Below are 20,992 nucleotides of genomic sequence, written 5' to 3' on the forward strand. Positions count from 1 at the left end.
AACATTCAATGCTTTTTCAAAAAAGGTCTGAAATAAGGTGGTGAATGTCATTTTCTTACATTAAAATATTGTCTCTTTTCCAGCAATTTATAACGTTTCACTTCAACATACAAGCGAAAACAGACAAAGGGTTTTTTCTTTCTGATCTCACCTGCCTGGAGTAGCTCTCAATCTCCTCTGCACGCCTCTGATACCACGCTGTAAGACATTCGATCGAGGGCTCAGTTGTGTTATACTTCAACAATTCAGGCTGCTCTTCATAAAGAAATTCAGCTACATCTTGTGGACTGCAATCTATGACCTGTCTGCAGGAAAGCAACACAATTTTTAAAATCAGATTAAAGAGAAATTACATACAAGGGACACATTATGCAAGCAATAAGCTAGTTAACTATGAATAAAAGAAGCTCATCATAGCTGAATATTTTGCAACGGGCACCCTTGCTTGATAATTTTATCCAATGTTATGTGACCATCCTTCACTGATACAAGCTTCTTTATGTCTACAACAACTAAAGTGAACATTTGTTACAGGGTGATCATGCAGCAGTGCATTTTACAAAACTTGAGAAAAACATCTGCTGTCTGAGTGTGAGTCATTATTTTTGAACTCACATTAAAGAACATAAAAGTGTGCTGTTTGCCCCTACACTTCGAAGCTTATTAAAAGCGCACAGCTTTCCTTCCAAGTCACTCCTCTTTGACGTATGTTTCAACAAATGTTATTCCTTTTTGATCCCAAATTTTGTTAAAAGACACCTCAGTCACAGCCATTCTCCCTTTTACTGAAGGCTAATCTATAATTCTCTGACTGGTAAGCAACATGCCTTCCCACTTACTTCAATTGTCTTGCACAGCTTTTACATTTTGCAGCTGATCAATTTCTACTTTTTTATCTATCCCAAGTTAGCCCATTCCTCCCCAAAGAACGTTTCAGCAAAATATTTCAAGAAGTGTTGATTATATTGCACCCAGCACAGTAGATTAATCTGTAGAACAAAATAGGAACGTGCAAAAATTTACCTTAGATTTGGCTCTTCACACCAATCTAAATCCTGATGCCTTTGTTCATTCCATGGCAATACCACCAAATCACCATGCTCATCAACAAATCTGAGAGAAAATTGCAAAATATTCAAAACTAAAGACAGATCGATCTTCACACTAAACATTAATACAACAATCACTGTCTTCTAAATGGTCACACAATGACACTTGATCTACTTTGCCCAGTTCGTTTCCAAGAACCAAGTTTCAGACTGTTCTCTCTAGTTGGACTGGACACAGCGATGGAGGTGGTTTTCCTGATTAAAATCTAGGATCTTTGCCCTTCTCCTTACCTCGATCACTGTCCTCGTCAATATTCAGGTAAAGTCCTCAATTATAGCCAGTCTATAATGTTGGCACTTCTCTGCAAATTCTTTTAGATTTATTGCTTTATGTCTTTCCCACTAATTGTCAGTCGACAGATGACATTAAGCAACGTAATTGTAGCCCTTATGTTCCTTAGCTCCAGCTAGATTGATTCTGTCTGTCAACGCTTTGGGACATCCTCTTTCTCCAGGACTACAATGCTCTCCTTCAGCAACATCGAAACTCCTCTTCCTTTGATACCTTTTCCAAACACCTTGTATCCAGGAATATTTAACAATCAGACCCGCCCTTCCTCAAGTCAGGTCTAATATAGCCATAACAAATTACCACATGGCAATTTACAATGGGTCCCAAACTTACTTTCTCTTCTGCATGCATTCACATATCAGCACAGTCACCCTTATTTAGAATAAATTACTTTCTCTCTTGATCCCACTTCCACCTATTGGCTTTAACGTTTCTTTACTAGTGCTATCCATCTTTTCATGTATTTGTGCATGCCGGTATTCCCCTCTCATATTTTCACTTATTTATCACATGCGGTTCTGGTCACCACATTATCAGAAACATGTAAATTGCATTGCAGAGGGTACAGAGAGCCCCCAGAATTATGCCTGGAATGAAAAAAATTCAGTTACAAGAAGCAACTGGATGGGCTGGGCTTGTTTCCACAGAGTAGAGGAGTCAGAAAAGGAAATTTGATTCAGGCATACAAAATTATGGCAATCGTAGGAAAGGCAGATTGTGAGAATCTTTTCCCCATGGCAGATGTGTCTAAGGCCAAAGGACATATGCTTAAGTGAGGAGCAAGTGGTTTAGAGGAGAGCTGAGGGTGTATTTTTCATGCAAAGGGTGATAGATATGCCTGCTTGAAATGGAGGTGGAGGCAGGTACTCTCACAACTTTAACATGTACCTGGACGAACGTTTAAAATCCTAGGGTATAGCAGACGACATATCAAGTGTAGGAAAATGGAATTAGTGCTTGTTGGTCAGCACAGATCGTGGGCCAAAAGTGTGTTTCAATGCTGTATGACTCGAAGAATGCTTTGAACTGATCAATGTTTTGCACCAGATGCCAAAGGTAATGAAGTTGGCAGTTTTGCGATTAAATTTATCCTTGCAGAATTAACCATGTCACACTGATTTAATGCGAGTTACTGATGCTTTTTTCTTTTCCACATTTCACAATAGGGGACCACCTACACTTAAACCAGCATATTCAGCATAGAGGTTAATCCCTGTTACTGGACAGATTTTAAGCCTACAATAGTTTGACTTATTAACCGCTCCATAGTAATTTGAAAACTGACTTTTATTTACTATTGAAAATTAAGCCACAAAAAATAAACTTAGAATAGTTCGAAGTAAATCCAATTCAACAGACCCACAGCAACCATAGTAAAATTTGAGTATAAAATGTCAGAAAAATAATAACTAAATTAAGCGTACATTAGTCACAAATTAATACAAATAAATGCAACATTCGTCCCCAAAACATCTCTAAGTAGCCTCTAACTCTCAAATAAAAATATTTCAGTTGAATGTTAAGGATTATGCGTGGATAGCAAATGGAAACTGCGAAAGCAAGGAGAACACTTTTATAATGCTGAGCATCAAATTTTCATAACCAACAGAAAATCTTGCAGGCTCCATTCTAAGCAAATGCTCTGCTACAGCTCATGTTTCTCTTTCTAATTTTGTTCTATCACACTATTCTCCACCAAAGCGTTATAAACAACTATAAACTGTTTTCGAAGCAGCAAATTATAATATTTTCTGCCCTCGTCTAAAACAGAAGACAATTAATCAATTACAACTGACACTTCATGGCAACCTACGATAGAATGGTTAAGAAAATTCAGGAAAGGAAATTGTTCTGTTGCTTTTCCTACTAAAAACCTGTTCCACCTTGGTAACTGAATCTTCCTCTGCTATAAGAGAATAAGTTAGGTAATAGTTTTTGACAAGATTTGTAACTCAGGTTGTACATGGTGATTGTAGGCTTGCTCCCCAAGTCTGTATGTTTAATTGCAGACTTTTTGTTACCCTTTTGGGTAATACCATCAGTGCACTGACAATGTTACCTATGCTACCTAGCAGGATGGCGAAACATCTGCAACCAAATGCACCAGCTCAGCAAACAAGTCTACAAGCTCAATAAATTAGTTATATCAAGAGTATCTGTTAAGTGACTAAAATTTACTTTATTCCTAAAGTTCAATATAGTACCACAACAGATGGTAAGTTTGACACATATGAAAGGGTATAAAATGAAATACATTAAGCTGTTCCTTAGATCACATTACAGAGATGGCCGGATAAGTGATGTGACACGGTTACCGCACGTAGGAGCTCCTGGATGCCAGTTTGGCAGAGTGAACATATCCACAGCAATTGTTTGATTAGAATTAAGCAGCTTTGGCTCAAAGGTTATGAGACAGAGGCTGAACTATAGATACTGCAAATCAGAGAGTAGGAAAAATTACTTGGATTCTTTGCATCAGGAAGCAGTCATAGCTCAGCTGAGGCGGTGACAGTCCACTGATATTTTTTCACTCAACTATTACTACAAAGACCAAGCTATCATTCTGGGGACCTGGATTTAAGTCCCACCGTGGCAGATGGTGACCTCTGAATTCGATACATCTAGAGTCAAGGCTCTAATGACAACCACAAAATCACTGCTAAGAGTCAGAAATCCCTACCTAGTTCAATTAACTCCTTTAAGGAAGGAAAGTGCAATCCTTACTGGATTTGGCCTACATGACTCCAGATACACAACATCATGTTCTGGAACAGGAGAACGCATTTGCAAGTGAAGCAGATATGAGGATCTACAGGTCAGGACTTTCAGCCTTTGCAATTGTCCAGCAGTTGTGATGTTCTTTCAGCTTGTCCAGATGCAAGGGAGGGATGCAGGGTTGTTCAGTGAAGTGACCTTGAAACTGTGGTACAGGAAGCCATTCAAGAGGGTGGATAAGAAGGAATGTAGTGGTTGTCAAGGATAATACAATGAGGGCAGCTGATGCTGTTCTTAGCAGCAAACAGCATGAGTCCAGACAGCTGTGTTTTCTGCTCAGTGCCAGGGCTCAGGACATCTGCTCAAGTGGAATTTGCATTGGTGGTGGGATTTGGGGGGGGGGGGGGGCATGCTTCTGTTGTCACAGTCCACATAGGTAACAATGACATTCGCAGGATAAAAGGGGAGGTTCTACATAGCCAATGAGGAGCTAGGCACCAAATTAAGCAGCGCAGTCGCGAAGGTCATAATATCTGCATTAAATGTAAATCACATTATATAAATGTTTACATTGCTCATAGACTGCAGTTGGCAGCGTGTTCTGGTTGTGGGGCACGGGCACTAATGTCAGGGAAGGTAAAGATGAGTGCCAATGTGATGGTCTCCAACATGCTGGGGCAGTGTTCTTGCTGACTGTGTAACTAAGCATGTACAGAGAATTTTAACAGTACTCAGAAAAACATGGTTTTACAAAGAGATAATAAGGTGTAGAGCTGGAAGAACACTGCAGGCCAAGCAGCATCACAGGAGCAGGAAAGCTGAGGTTTTGGGTCTGGACCCTTCTTCAGAAATGGGGCAGGGTAAGGGGATTCTGAAATAAAGACAGAGGGAGGTGGGAGGCGGATAGAAGATGGATAAAGGAGTAGATAGGTGGAGAGCAGGCAGACAGGTCAAAGAGGCGGGGATGCAGCCAGTAAAGGTGACTGTAGGTGGGTAGTGAGGGTGGGGATAGGTCAGTCCAGGGAGGATGGACAGGTAAGGAGGCAGGATGAGGCTGATATGCAGGAGGTGGAGGTGGGAGAGTTGGATAGGTGGGAGCAAGGACGGACAGGTTAGGGAGGCGGGGATGAGCTGGGCTGGCTTTGGCATGCAGTCGGGGAAGGGGAGATTTTAAAGCTTGTGAAGTACACATTGATACCATTGGGCTGCAGGGTTCACAAGAGAAATAGAAGGTGCTGTTCCTGTAACCTTCAGGTCGCAACGTTGTGGCACTGGGAGGAGGCCCAGGATGGACATGTCGTCCAAGGAATGGGAGGGGGAGCTGACATGGTTTGGGACTGGGTGGTGGAGTCATTTGTTGCAAACCAAGCGTATGTGTTCCACAAAGCGTTCTCCAACCCTCCACATGGTTTCCCTGATGGAGAGGAGGCCACAATGGGAACAGCGGATACAGTATACCACATTAGCAAATGTGCAGGTGAACATCTGCTTGGTGTGGAAAGTCTTCTTGGGGCCAGGGATGGGGGTCGGAGGGTGTATTGTGCGTGTGCGCGCGTATATAATATGTGTCCGTATATGTCTGCGAGTCTACGTCTGCGAGTCTGTATATGTCTGTGTGTGTATACGTGTAGTACTTCCTGTGGTTGCAGGGAAAAGTGCCGGGGCTGGAGGGGAGTGTAGTGCGGACAAAGGGAGCCATGGAGAGAGTGGTCTCTCTGGAAGGCAGATAAGGGTGGGGAGGGAAAAATGTCTTGGGGAGTGGGGTCAGATTGCAAATGGTGAAAGTGCCAGAGGATGCGCTGGATCCAAAGGTTGGTGGGTGGTACGTGGGGCCCCAGGCGGATTCTCTTTTTGTTGTTGTTGCAGGGAGGGGGTGTGAGGGATGAGTTGCAGGAAATGTGAGAGACACGGTCGAGGGCATTTTTGACCACTGTGGAGGGGAAGTTGCAGTCCTTGAAAAACGAGGACATCTGGGATGTACGGGAGTGGAATGCCTCATCTCGGGAGCAGATGTGGCGGAGGCAAAGGAATTGGGAATAGGGGATAGCATTTTTGCAGGAAGGTGGATGAGAGGAGGTGTATTCTAGATAGCTGTAGGAGTTGGTAGTCTTGAAGTGGATATTGGTTTCTAGGTGGTTGCCAGAGATAGAAACAAAGGTGTCCAGAAAGGAGATAGAGGTATCAGAGATGGTCCAGATGAACTTGAGGTTGGGGTGGAAGGTGTTAGCGAAGTGGATGAACTGTTCGAGTACCTCGTGGGAGCACGAGGCAGCGCCGATACAGTCATCGATGTAATGGAGGAAGAGGTGGGGGACAGGACCAGAGTAGCTTCGGAAGAGGGATTGTTCCACGTATCCTACCAAGAGGCAGGCATAGTTTGGGCCCACGTGGGTACCCATGGCCACCCCTTTGTCTGTAGGAAGTGGGAGGAATTGAAGGAGAAGTTGTTAAGGGTGAGGACAAGTTCAGCTAAGCAGATAAGGGTGTCAGTGGAGGGCGACTGGTCGGGCCTGTGGGACAGGAAGAAGCAGAGGATCTTTAGGCCATCTGCACGGGGAATGGACGTCCATGGCAAATGTGAGGTGTTGGGGAGCAGGGAATCGGAAGTTTTGGAGGAGGTGGAGGGTGTGGGTGGGTAGTAAAGTCTTTACAAATGTATCCTTTGGTTTTCCTGTTTTTGAGGTTATAGCAGTTTTCAACGTAAACTAAGTCTCATTTTGTATTAATAAAATCGGCTTGACTTAATTTCTTTGCCTGCAAAATAAAATCTAGTCTTGGTAGATACCGTACAGACATATGAGAGAATTCACAGACTTTACAAGAGTCGATACATAAATGCAAATTAGTTTAGTTGATAATACATTTAATTTCGAACATTTCCGTTACTTTGCCTCTGCCCCGAGTTGCTAGTTAACTCTGACAACACACGTGAAAACAGATGACCACAATATACAATGTTCCAGATTTATTTTGCTGATATTGTCACTGATGTATATGAACTCAGTCATTATGTCAACTAGTTTCAAAATTTCACGAACAAGTATGAAGGCATTACACTAATGCAAAAAAAACCTGTAGCTACTATGCATTACTCTTGTTTAATAGCATCTGGTCTACTGTAGACAATTTCCCAAGTGGAGTCACTCATGCAATCAGTTGGAGCATCGTACTTTAATAGAAATTGATTCAGTGTCCCATATGTCCAGGTATGATAGTGAAATCTGAGGCATAACAACAGTACCCCCTTGTGATCTGACCAAGAGATTCACATATTTCACATTTATATTTCTTCAATCCCTCTGACAGCAAACAGGCAAACACATGAGGAGGCAAGGATCTAAACAAATCAATAATACATGCTTTATTTCATGCTATGAATGAACAAAGCTGCAAATATGATTGGATTAATTTGATTTCAATCAGTGCAACTCATCAATATGAAAAAGCACAAAATGAAAAACGTATTACATTTCCCAGATCAGGGATTCACTTTACTTGATAACAACAAAATCACCAACAGTCATCCTACAGAATTTCTAAGCTAGGACAAAACAAACATCCTCACATGTTTCAATTTTAAAAACCTTCACATTACTCTTTCTGAAAAAAAAAGCTGAAACAAGCTAGGGATGTTTCATGACTAGTGATTTTACCTTGTTTAGCCACGGATAACCGGAATCTCAGGCTCCCCACCACAAAGGGATAAGAGGTGCCTATAATATCAGCTTTGCTGATGCTATTTGACAGCAACTTTTGTTCTTTGTACCTTTCATCGAGATGCTTTCAAAATAAAGCTTGGCAGTATATTTTTCTATGTAAAACAAGTAATTTTTTCCAAACCATTATGTGGATAAAATGGTGAGGATCCATACCTCATGTAACACATATTTAAAAAACCAGCCCCAGCAAGAAACTGGGTAAACATTCTTCTGGCATCTGAGGTTTGATTTAGAAAGAATAGAGTTGGCTTTTCATGGAATTATTAAAAATTAAACTGGAGCATCTGAGCACTTTTGATGCGCTGAAAACTGGAATGTTAAGTTCTACGAATGTAAATACCTGGTTAAGAAATTGGTATGCAACTCTAATTCTAAATTTCTGTTTGGATTATTCATTTCAATTTAATGGTAACATTACTTCAGTAGAAGATATACATTATTTATATTGTTCTCACGTGAAAAGATGTTTTAACACCAGTTGGTAACGAGATAGGTGCTGAACAGGACTAGAAATTCTGAGAACTCATTGTAAATCCCTATGAGAGGCTTAAATTATTCATTTGGGTTAGAGGATCAAAGAGTTGCTTTGAAGGTAAAATAATCAGTTCACTTTTTTGTTCAAGACTATCTCAAAGCACGTCAGGTTGTCTTGGAGACAACTGTGGGGGTAAGAAGGTTCATTTGTGTAATTTAGGTGTGTATTTCTCACTGAAGGCAGACTTGGTACCAACTGCACCTCAATCAAAAGCAAAAGTCAGCTACGTTTTTAAGCAGAAAAGAAAGTTAACATTATCATTCACCACATGGAATGCAGATGGCGCTCAAGTTTTCCTCGGAATACATGAGGAGGAAAGAAGTTGGAAGATCATATTGAAGCTACAGAATGAAATTTACAGCGGCCTTCAGAAAACAGTCAGCATAGCACAGCTAGTTTGCAAGGCAGAGTGAATGCATTTGGATATTTACTGACTGCCAGGACAAAAAGCTGCAGAATTCACAGTCTAAGGTGTTCAAAGGAAAGGTGAAAGCTCATGGAAGGACCCCATACACCTCACTCCTTACAGAAACATGCAATCCCATTGGGTTAATCTCTTGGAGGCTAGTACAAATTACAACTAAGATCATAGTGTTAGCAATTGTATAAACTTAAAATGATAGTGCCTGAATTATTTCTTGTGTACAACAGAATTTGTTTTATGGAAAAACATGAAATCTTATGTTACTGAGCTGTAGGTTGATTGAAAGGTGTTCTAGTTTCTTTTTAAATGTTCTCTAACAGAATTATAACAACATTGTTAGCAAGTTTTGAGGAGATTTGTAGCTCAGGTTGAGTTTCTGGATGTGAGTTTGTCCGCTGAGCTGGAAGGTTAGTTTTCAGACGTTTCGTCACCATTTTAGGTAACTTCATCGGAAGCTCACTGATGATGTTACCTAGAATGGTGACGAAACGTCTGAAAACTAACCTTCCAGCTCAGCGAACAAACTCACATCCATAACAATATTGTTTCTGATATGTGAGCTTAATGTTTGACATTCACAAGGTCTTCATATATTGACACTATTTCATCAGCTTGCACCCCAAAATATTTGACCCAACAACATTAAAGTTACACAAAGACAGAAATTGGCAGAGAAACTCAGCAGGTCTGGCAGCACCTGCGGAAGGAACGCACAGTCAAATTTCAAGTCCAGTGACCTTTCTTCAGAGCCAGCAATGGCGAGAAAAAAAGTGGTATATACGGTGAAAGCTGAAAAATGGTGGAGTAAAGGAGTATGCAATACTGGAGATGGAGCCCAGGGAGACAGAAGAGCAAATGGGCAAATAAAGGAATTGAAAATGGTGAGCCTGGGAGAAAGAAAAGCTTATAACAGGGACCATAAAATGGGTTGGCTGTGCTGAATGCAGCTCATGTGATGACAAGGCCTTGGTTGGTTAAAGGATATAGGTGGTGATGCTCTGGCCCTAAAATATGTTGAATTTGATACTGAGTTCTAAAGGCTGCAGGGTCCCCAAGCAGAAAATAGGATACCTAGTATGACCTGAGCTTCAGAGTAGCACTGCAACAAGCCTGAGACAGGGATATTGGACAGGGAACACAGTGGCATGAAGGAGCTTTAGGCAACTGGAAGCTTGGGATCAATTTCAAGGACAGAATAAGGGTGTTCTGCAAAGCAGAAGGTACTGAGACAATGTGGGAAGGCATTGGGAATGGAGGTGGTGTGGACTAGAGTGTCCCAGAAGGTCCTTGCAAAACGCTGACCAGGGTAGCGGGGAGGAGGAGGAGGAGGAAGTCTGGTGGTGGCATCCTGCTGTATGTAGCAAAAATGGCAGCTTTCAGCACATACACCATTTTTTTTCTAGATACTAGTAGTTCTGACAAAGGGTGAAGGGGAACTGAAACATTGACTTGGTTTCTCCAGCAATTTCTATTTTTGGCCCAGATTTCCAACATCTGCAGTTCTTGATTCTATTATAAACATTAAAGCAATATTATTCAACAGGAGTTTACGCATAGAGAACCACTCAAATTGCTTTCTGAAGCATAATCATCTTCGTACGATCATGAATTTGCTAATGTAACTTAAATCTTCATTTCAAGAAACTAAAATAAGTAATTAATCTGTAATTTGCAGCTATTATTTCAATGGCAATTTAATTTTCCAGAATTAAATACAATTTGGAAAAGAGCTTGAAAAAATTCTACTTTTATAATGGTTAGCAAACTACTTTCAGTTGTATAACAATGAAGTAACTGTACAGAGGCCAGTATCCTGTCACCAAGTTACCCTTTATTTACTTGTGCATAGTACACTGGCTGGTACACAGTACACAGCCAACTCAAAGTCAGTCTCAAAGCGGAGGAGATTCTAAATCCCCAGATTCTGTTGGTTAACCAGGGATTCCCTGATGGGTGATGTGATAATGGGAACTGCAGATGCTGGAGAATCCAAGATAACAAAGTGTGGAGCTGGATGAACACAGCAGGACAAGCAGCATCTCAGGAGCACAAAAGCTGACGTTTCGGGCCTAGACCCTTCAGAGAAGGGGATGGGGAGAGGGCTCTGGAATAAATAGGGAGAGAGGGGGAGGCGGATCGAAGATGGAGAGAAAAGAAGATAGGTGGAGAGGAGAGTATAGGTGGGGAGGTAGGGAGGGGATAGGTCAGTCCAGGGAAGACAGACAGGTCAAGGAGGCGGGATGAGGTTAGTAGGTAGGAAATGGAGGTGCGGCTTGAGGTGGGAAGAATGATGGGGGTTGTTAACCTTGGCCAATCAAGGACCTCAGTTAACCAGATTCACCCGATTGCAGTCACAACAAACTATCACTAAATTCTAGATTTTTTTCCAGTTCTGAAATAGTGGCTTCTCCCTGCGACAGCCTTAGTTTACAATCTTTCAGACATGAATGAATTAGCATAATAAATCACAACATCATAATACTCAGTTTCATTTCAATTTAGATTATAAGATAAACTATAATAAGGCATGCTTTAATGAAAAAAATATTTTCATACAAATCTGCACCATTTTTGCATATTTTTATATATTCTCACCTGGCTTCTGGAAGAAGGAAGTAATATTCATGCGGAGTTGTTGTTTCAGGGAAGTTTGAAAGAATGGCCAATCGATGAGGCAGCAAATCTGATCCATGGTAAGTAAACAGAATCTCCAAAGCCTGAACATTGCTCTCCTGTTTAAAGGAAACAAAGCCATACTTGCCAACACAATTGATACTAAAAAAAAACTTTCTATCTGGTATAACCAAATTGATATATGTCAACACTTTGAAAAACAACTTAACTCCACACAACAAACACCCATTTTTCCAATGTTTTATCTAAATGAAACACCTGAATAGGAAAGACATTACATTTATGAGTGCTTTTTACAATGATTGAATGGCTTGAAGCAATTGAGTGTCAATAGAGTAGAGTATTTTAAACAAATACTCAGTTTGATTTGGAGGCGGTTTGCATACAGTCAGCTCTCAAAAACAGCAACAGCAGCTAACAAAATAACAACAGAGATTTTCAGAAATAGTGCGGTGAAATTTTGTACGTGCGCCCGAGAGCGCAAAGCTGCCTTTGTTTAAATGTATTGCCGAAATGATGTGCCTTTGACACTACAGTGCCCTGTCAGTACCTCACTGAAGTGATAGTCTTGATATGTGTATTCAAATCCTCAAATGGAATTTGAACCCGTAAGCTTCTGACTCAGAGGAAATCGAGCCAACAGCAAAGCTGCAATAACTTGGCAGAAGAAACATTTAACATTTGGAATGATTGTGCATTTATTTTACATTATTTTGTTTATGCAAAATTCCCTTTAATGAAACTAAACAAACTCATTACTAACACATAGATAGGAGTCACACTTGTCATGAGCTAACAGCATTTTTGCTTTTTACATTGTTCAATGAAGTATAGTTTCATTTACACGCTTCTCCAATCGTGACTTATGGACTGCAATAGATTGCCTGAAACTGCTGCACTCAATTAGCTTTCATACGTCTACAAACAAGACAAGTGAAAATTACATTGTAAACTCGGGAGGGTAAAATTTTATGTTTTTATGCAACAGGTAAACACACCTCAGAAGCAAAAATACCTTACGTGAAATATGAAATTCCAAAGCTGGTGTACAATGCATGACAACAATCACAGCCTTCCTTGTATTTGGAACAGAATTTCAATTTCCTTTCAGAGAAACTGGACACATTTAAGAATTAGCCCAAGCAAAACAATTACTTTTATCAAAACACATACAGTCAAAATGATTTGCAAAAGCTAGTCCATCCTTGCACACTTTTCTAAGTGGGACAGTTGAATACTGTGTCATGAGAAATCTTATGGAAAAAAAAAACTCTACTCTCTTTGGTATTTCCTTGTTTAAGTTCTATTTCTTTTGAAATGGATGACATTTTTGGACTCAAAATTGTGCAGGGTGATCACACGATTTTAATTTCAGAGGTTTCTAAAAACCTTGCATTGACAAGACTTGCCAGTTAAGGGTGTCACAAAAAGCTTGGAGATGAGCTAACTCTTGGCCACCTGCAGCTCTGGACAAATGAAAACATTAAAACACATTATGTTAAGGCAGGCACTAATGCTTTTGGGTACTCAAATAACTCCACAAAGGCTGGTAGCCTGTTACAAAGTTGCCATTTATTTACACATGAACAGTCTTTGACTATAATACTGCCTCTTCAGAGTTAGCTATCAAAGTATCAGTATCTCTCTGATGAAGTGTCTAGGCCCGAAGCATCAGCTTTTATGCTCCTAAGATGCTGCTTGGCCTGCTGTGTTCATCCAGCTTCACACTTTGTTACCTTAGTATCTCTGACACTCTCCTTTTATCTGTCAGCCAGGGCTCCCTGATTGCAGCTGTTAATCTGGTCCAATCAGGGAACCCATGAGGTCCAGCTGGCTGATCTCAATACAATCACTACAGTTACCTCTTATCCTCACAAGTGGATGTCTGCTGGAGGATGTATAGCTACACCATATGCTTAATAACCTTAATTAGACAACAGAGATAGACCAATACCACTAGAAATCTGAGCTTGCTGAATTCCTTAAGCAAACAATTCTGAGATTCTAAGTCAGTTGCTGTTTAACCTCCAGTCAGCCAGTTGGGCATCTACCACAGATCCTCCATCTGTTTTTAAGTTGCTGGTTTGAAAGAAATCTACAATTTGCTTGCTAGAAAGAAACCGTTTTGTTGTCCTGAGCTCAGTAAACTATTATTGAGCACTCATCTCCAGGAAATTGTAACTTACATGAGTTGATTTTTAATAACTTCCAATTTTTTTAAAATGAATCCAGAGGGTCACTTCTCCCTTAATTTCCCAAGTGTTTGTCTGTGTAGATGAAATAGCAAAAGCAATTCCCATATTTTGAATGTTTGTTAATAAACTCTATCTTTGATATGACCTTGAAGGATTTTTGCTTTGGAACTGCTTCAGAAACTGAAATTTGTAAACCAGAGTTTGGGGAACTTGCCTTGGCCTACCTCAGTAAGGGATGGGAATAAAATAGGAAATGAATAAATCAAACAAGACCATGCTATCTTGAGTTTAAGAAGAGAAAGCAATCGTTACTTAAATTTACCATAATTTGTCCACATATATTTGTCCATAATAATAGAACTGTGCTTCTATTAAACTTATCTTCTGCCATTTGCTGCATGTTTTAATTATTACTAAGAACAGCTTTGCTTGAATTAATTGATCTTTTATTTATCTCAAAGGGAATAAAGTACATGATTTACATTATGTAGGCTCCTTTCATTGTCCCTGGAGTCCTGTGGAAGGGTCACCGATCCTGAAATGTTAACTCCGATTTTTTTTTCTTCACTGATGCTGCCTGACCTGCTGAACTTTTCCCTCAACTTCTGTTTTTGTTATTAATGATTCTTTTGTTGATTCATTCAGGAGTAGTGAGAAAAATGTCAAATCACAAGGTTACAGACATGGTAGAATACAATTTGAGGGCTTCTGGTAGCTCTCAGTGCCTTGAGGATACACAGTTTTAAGATTTCAGATTTATTCTCAATTTATTGTGGTGGTCATGCCACGCAAGAACAGTGGAAGGTCTCCTCAGTGTGAAATCGGGATTAGTCTTAAAGTTCTGTATGGTGGTCACTATTATTAATGAACATTCCATATGCAGTGGGAGGTACACATTGTCCGTGCAATAATTTTTACCTTAGTTCCTTCCTCAACTTCTTGCAAGGTGGCTAGATCTTTCAGAATCCAGACAGTTCCCTTTTTGGTGGCATTTTAGTGATCCCTTTGATAATGGACATTGAAGTCCTGCACAATTATGTCCTTACAACCTTCAGTGCTTCTTCCAAATGTTATGAAAAAAAAAGCCACTATGGGCTGATAAACAGAACAATGACTTTTGACAGTGATCAGCACAAGGTATCTTGTTCGACATTTGGCCTATTACATGATACAAAAATCAACGTGAAGACTTCTTAGGGCCTCTGATCGTAATTGCATACAAACTGTGTCCTAACATATGGGGAGATGGTTAAGGGGGATCAATCCTACTCAAATGGACAAGATAATGAAGGTAGGTAGAGTTTTGAGCGTTGGCTAAATTGTATGATTCTATGGCTATTACTACATTAGGGTATTGCCCTCCTAATCCACAAGCCAGCTCATATTTGGCATTAGTTGTCAGATACAAGTGAGGTGAACTTTCCAGGACTGACGGTGTTGGTCAAGTGGACAAGAGTAATGAGCCTGTTAACTTTGGTCTCAAATTTCTAGAGTATTAGTCTAGGCTTCTAGATTACTCATCCAAAAACACAATCACCACTTTGTTGTACATTGCTTTATCTGACAATGCATGATCATGACAAGGGAAGAGTCTTGACATTTGGCAATCCAGTTCCAATTCCTGATTTGCAAATATTAACACAAAATACAAAAAACAGTCTTGTGTTTACAAGTTGAACACTGACAAATATATTCTTCAGTTCTGCTTTTCTTCTAACAATTTCTGATAGATTTCCTCTTAATTCTCATCTATATTATGCCCTTTGCTGAAACAGTGACAGTTTCCAAACTAATGCTGTCAAAATTAATCTCCTCCTCACCATCACCTCTCTAAGCTATCAGACTGCTTATCCAACATCCAATACCGGAAGGGCAGAAATTTACTGCAACTAACCAGTAACAAGATCAAATTCAATATCTTTAGGCCCTACACATGCCATATGCACCATATAAATTCAAGTTGTTGGTTTGGATTTCTAGTTTGGACACAAATCAGAAACTTTATTTCCATGTACTGAATGGACTTTAGTTCATGATTGGGGATGCAATTTCAGAGAGTACATCTTACCCTTGCATAAGTTCTTGCTGACAATACAATGTTTTGACTTCTAAATTTTTTGAAGAATTCTGAATCATATCTTCTTTCAGCAGCATGAGGCCCTCCAAGAATTTTCTAGAAATAGAAACAGAAATAAAAACAATTATATCTGTGTGTTGGATTCAAGGCGTAGCTGCACTAAAGATACACTGATAACGTACAGAATTTCAATTACTAGCACCCCCGAAGCAAGGAAGTCAAGCCATCAGAATAATGAGCAACAACAATGAATCAATATGCACTTGTTACAACTTTGTTGTAGAGACAGGTGTATCATCCAAGTATCGTACCTCATATGTCGCCAGGCGATTTAAGTAGGTTAATAATTTCAACCTACAGCGGCAGAGTTCCTTCTGTTCCAGTGTCAACCTACGACAACGAAACAGGATGTTCAAACATTATTTTTAATTATATGATCAGTAACAGCAAAAATGTTTCTACACATATCACCCTATGTACAATAAGGCATTTTCCTTAATATGTTAAAATTAGAATGGTTGGGATTTCACACTTTAAGCGTGTGTGGGGGTGGAGCTGTGTGTTTTTAGAAGTAAGATACTTCCTACTGCCAACATGAAAATCCACCAGATCAAGTGCCAATCCACTGCCTAAGTGTTTGCCCCAGAGACTGACTGCAACACGAGAAAGCAACACCATTTCAAAAAGCCAGACTGCTGGCTACACTGTAGATTGTAGATCAGGAAGAGCTGGAAGATGAGTGAGATTGTTGCGGGGGGCAAGTCAAGTAAGTTGGAGGCAAGGCTAGTGGTTGGCTTCAGTGGTCATCCTTCCCCACCACTATCCATGGCTCCCTCATTCTGGGGCAAATTAAGGATCCCAGGTACAACCTGGGAGGTGGAACACCTATTTTATCAGTTGGGAAAGTTGCCACTTTTCTTGGCTGCTGGGAAACCATTTAATCAAGCAGTGGAGGGATGAGGCCCTTTCGTAGTCATTAACTAACCTGTGAAGGGCTTTCATCAGCAGGAGCTTAGGAAGATTAACCACAGGCCTTCCTGCCCAGAACTTCATTCTGGAGATGAGTGAAAGGGGACAGGATTCTCAGGTGAAAATCTATACCTAAGGCCTTAAGACTAGAAGATATAGGAGTAGAAAAAATTAGACCAATATACTTACTGTGTTTGCTCCGTCATTTTATTGTAGCTGATATGTTTCTCAACCCCATTCTCCTGCCTTCTCCCCATAACCCTCGGTCCCCTCAATCAAGAAGTGATTTTTCCGTCTTAAATGCACTCAACGACTTGGCCTCCACATCATTTGCGGCAATGAGTTCCACAGATTCATCACTCTCTAGGTAAGAAATTTCTCCCATCTCAGTTCTAAAGGGTTGTCCTTGGGCTGTTCCTGCGTCCCAGTCTACTCTACAAGTGGAAACATCTTTTCAACATCCATTCTATCCAGGCCTCTCAGTAAGCTTCAGTCAGATCCTCCTCATCCTTTTAAACTCTATTGGGTACAGACCTAGAGTCCTCAACCGCACCTCCTATGACAAGTGCTTCATCCCTGGGATCATTTATCATTTTTATACCTGATTATTTTTCATTTCACACCACTTCTTCAAAAGGGAGAATAATGGCTAATGACTTTTCATAAACAGGGATTTTACATTTTCATGTTGGTAAACAATAAAGAATTAAATGAAACATTAAAGTGTTAAAAGTCAACGATCATTCAAGCGGTGACAGATCCGTAAAACTGCAGGTGAAAGGACTATTGTACAATAATGCAAAGATGGTTTTAGCAACAAAACCTCAGTAATATCTCAAAATAAAGAGCCACCATTTTAACACAAAGATGAGGAGTAATTTCTTAGAAGGTTGCGAACTTGTGGAATTCTTTACTGCAAATGGCTGTAGAAACTGGATCATTAAATTCAAGACTGAGGCAGACAGATTGCTAATCAGTCAGGGAATTAAGGGTTACAAGGAAAAGGCAGGAAAGTGGAGTTCATGATTATCATATCAGTCCTGATCTCACTAAATGACAGAGCAGACCCGATGGGTGGAATTGCCTCCTTCTGCTCCTACATCTCATGAGCTATTAGAATTTTAATCAGCATTAGATTTGCTGAGGCTCAAAGCAGTAAATTGAAGACATGGATCCAAGTCCAGAGTTGAGTAAACACCAGCAGTTTGGAATTGCAATCAAAGCTTCATGTAATGGAAAAAATGTCTGAGTGAGCTCTTCTCCAAACAGTAGCCCAGTGTTTCATCTCAAATATAGCAAAGTTTGTCAAATAACGTCAATTTGGGTGCTTCACAATTCTCTTGCCTTCTACAGCTGATTGTTTGTAAAAGTACAATTAAAACAAAACTCTACACAGTTTCCACTTCTGGCAATTCATATTAGGCTAGTCAGTCATCCCCCAGGGATTTGTTTGATCTGTGGGAATCACACAACTTTCATATTCCAACACATACGTGTAGTATTCACAAGTCTAAGGTACTGATACTTACATTTCCCCTGCAGACAGGACCGCTGTCATCATTCAGTGCAAGAATCTTTCTCAACACTTAGCAAAAAGCAGGATAAAGGCTCATTGCTTGTGATCAATTTATGCCAACCCACCAAATTGTCTGGATTTGTACTTGACACCAAATCTCTTCAATCTCTGAACTTACTGGTCAATTTACATATTTATAATGCTGTGCATTTTTAACAATACAAGAGTTTAAAGTAAATGACATTCAACAAATAACCAATAATATTGGCTTCAACAGAGTGATCAAAATATTTTAGCAGCAACACTTGGAAGTAATATCAAAAACAACTATCACTATAGCGTTCTCCCTTTCTCTGCAGGAAGTTTTCCAACATCACATGTTAACAGTGCACGATGTCATTTAAAGCTAGCAATCTGATTTAGAACATAGAACATTAGTGTGATCATCTCATAAAATAAAGAATAACTAAGTGCTTTGCTAAGATTTTGCATTTCAGTATATTACGTTTGTTATGTTGATGCTAGATATATTAGATTCATAAGACGAATGTGGATTTTCGGAGATACAATGTCAAGATATAGCAAGTGTGAAATAACATGCTCTTACAACATTTGAGTAATACACAGCAGCTAGATTTATAACTGCATATAGTAACTATTGTTACTCACATGGAAAAATCTACACATTGCAGCAGTTCCTGTCTCTTGGCTGCCTCTTTTTCTTTTCGCTTCTGCATCTCTTCAACTGGTGACATATAATCTTCATAGGGGAGATCATCAATATCCACATCTCCAGGCAAAATAAATCTGTTAAAATGAAACAGAATATTTCTCCAAAGAACCTTAAACTGCTTCAAACTTTAATGTATATCATTATAAACCGACATGCTTCTGCAAATTAATACACTTGTTCAATGGAGGTTTTTATTACATTGTGTTAAAATTATTGCCCCAGTGATGCACATTTTTTTGGAATTTGCAGTAAATCTCAGCAGATTTTATAAGTGTTGTAAAAATAAATAACTATTTTACTTGGTGTAAAATTCAAATAATTGAAAAAAACTTTTGAAACACAATGCTTCTGAATCATAAATTATTTTTATGTAGCTGTGCATGATAGATTTATATGTTTTTTTCCATTAAAAAAGCTTTTACAAAATGAAAATTCTTCAGAATAATTTAAAGTAAGTCATAGATTTGAGAAAATACAGTTCTGGTAGAAAGGTCATGGAGTTAACTGTTAACTCTGGAATTTTTCTTTCCACAAATGCTGCCTAACTTGCTGAGTCTTTCCAGCATTTTCTGTTTTCATTTCACATTTCCAGGAACCACAGCGCTTAAAGTATTGTACCTAATTTTTAATACCAGAACAAAATACAGAAAAGCTTGCGGTACAGTGAATAGTCCTGAAGAAATCTGAAACCAGCTGAAAATTCAGGATAACCAAACAAGAAACTCAGCAGGTGTGGCAGCATTCTTGGTGGGGAATAAAAAAACGTATGTAGACAATTGTGAAACTTGAAAGGGTTCAGAAAAGATTTGCAACAACGTTGCCGGGTTGGAGGGTTTGAGCTATAGGCAGATACAGAGTAGGTTGGGGTTATTTTCCTTAGCACGTCAAAGGTGGAGACGTGACCTCATGGAGGTTTATGAAACCATGAGGGGTATGGATAAGGTGAATAGCCAAGGTTTTTTCCCCCCAGGATAAGGGAGTCCAAAACTAAAGGGCATAGGTTTACGGTGAGAGAGGAAAGATTTAAAAGGGGCGTAGAGGGCAACTTTTTCACACAGATGGTGGTGTGTTCATGGAATGAACTGCCAGTGGAAGTGACAGAGACTGGTACAATGTTTAAAAGGCACCAAGATTAGTACATGAATAAGGAGGGTTCAGAGGGATATGGGGCAAATGGGACTAGATTAATTTAGGATATCTGGTCAGCATGGACAAATTGGGCAGAAGAGTCTGTTTCCATGCTGTACAGCTCTATGACTCAGTAACTGGTTAGGACAAATAACTAGCAATACCCTATGGAACAGATGACAAACCTGCCACCATCTTCTCTTTTTCCGATAGCAATAAGTGCCTCAAGGTCAGTTCCTTTCAAACCATATTGAAGCAGTTCTCTTGCTGCATCAACATTTTCAGGCACTCTTTCCACACATTCATGCAACACCCATGAACGTTTCTTAATTTTACTCTGTGGGAAAAATAAGTAGAAACAGCTCAAATAAATATCAGATGAATGAGCCAATTCAGTGCAGAGAGGAACCAAAATGAAAGCAAGAAATTATACAATTTGAGTCCACAGAAGTAATAACTCAAGAAAACAAATGTACAAAAGATAGTAGATTTAATTTGAGTCTACTCCAGCAGGGATTTTAAAAGAGAAGCGTGTACCTAAAGTAGTGATTCCCGCGCCCCCCAACCAAGGGGAGGAAATGGCATCATGATAATATTACTGAACTAGTAATTCAGAAACCCAGGCTAATGCTATGAGGACATGAATTTGAATCCTGGCATATTATGAAATTTGGATTCAATAAAATCTGGAACTAGAAGTTTGTCTAACGACCCAATGTGGAAAACTTCATCTGTTTCACTAATGTTCATTAGGGAAGGAATCCGGTATTCGTTATTTGGTCTTAGCTCCATGTGACTGCAGACATAGCAATGTACCCTTGGAAATGGCCAAGAAAACTGAGTTCAATGGCAATTACAGACAGGCAAGAATGTAAAAAAGGATCCCTCTTTGTTAGAGGGTAAGAGGCGTTTGGTCTTTAATAAACGGAGATCTTGTTATAACTGC

The 20,992-nt window shown here is 39.7% G+C and overlaps 1 protein-coding gene across 1 annotated transcript in view; it reads right to left on the reverse strand.

Moving 5' to 3' along the window:
* nbas (NBAS subunit of NRZ tethering complex) overlaps window positions 1-20,992 on the reverse strand; it is a 238,312-nt gene that overhangs the window by 170,282 nt on the left and 47,038 nt on the right. The window contains exons 17-23 of the mRNA XM_048530416.2: window positions 20,232-20,383; window positions 18,855-18,992; window positions 16,012-16,090; window positions 15,692-15,796; window positions 11,390-11,526; window positions 1,024-1,113; window positions 152-305 (exon numbers count right to left, since the gene is read on the reverse strand). Of these exons, the coding sequence (XP_048386373.1) occupies window positions 152-305; window positions 1,024-1,113; window positions 11,390-11,526; window positions 15,692-15,796; window positions 16,012-16,090; window positions 18,855-18,992; window positions 20,232-20,383 (855 nt within the window). The remainder of the gene's footprint in view (window positions 1-151; window positions 306-1,023; window positions 1,114-11,389; window positions 11,527-15,691; window positions 15,797-16,011; window positions 16,091-18,854; window positions 18,993-20,231; window positions 20,384-20,992) is intronic.

This window comes from Stegostoma tigrinum, chromosome 4 (assembly GCF_030684315.1).
Source record: "Stegostoma tigrinum isolate sSteTig4 chromosome 4, sSteTig4.hap1, whole genome shotgun sequence".
NCBI lineage: Eukaryota > Metazoa > Chordata > Chondrichthyes > Orectolobiformes > Stegostomatidae > Stegostoma > Stegostoma tigrinum.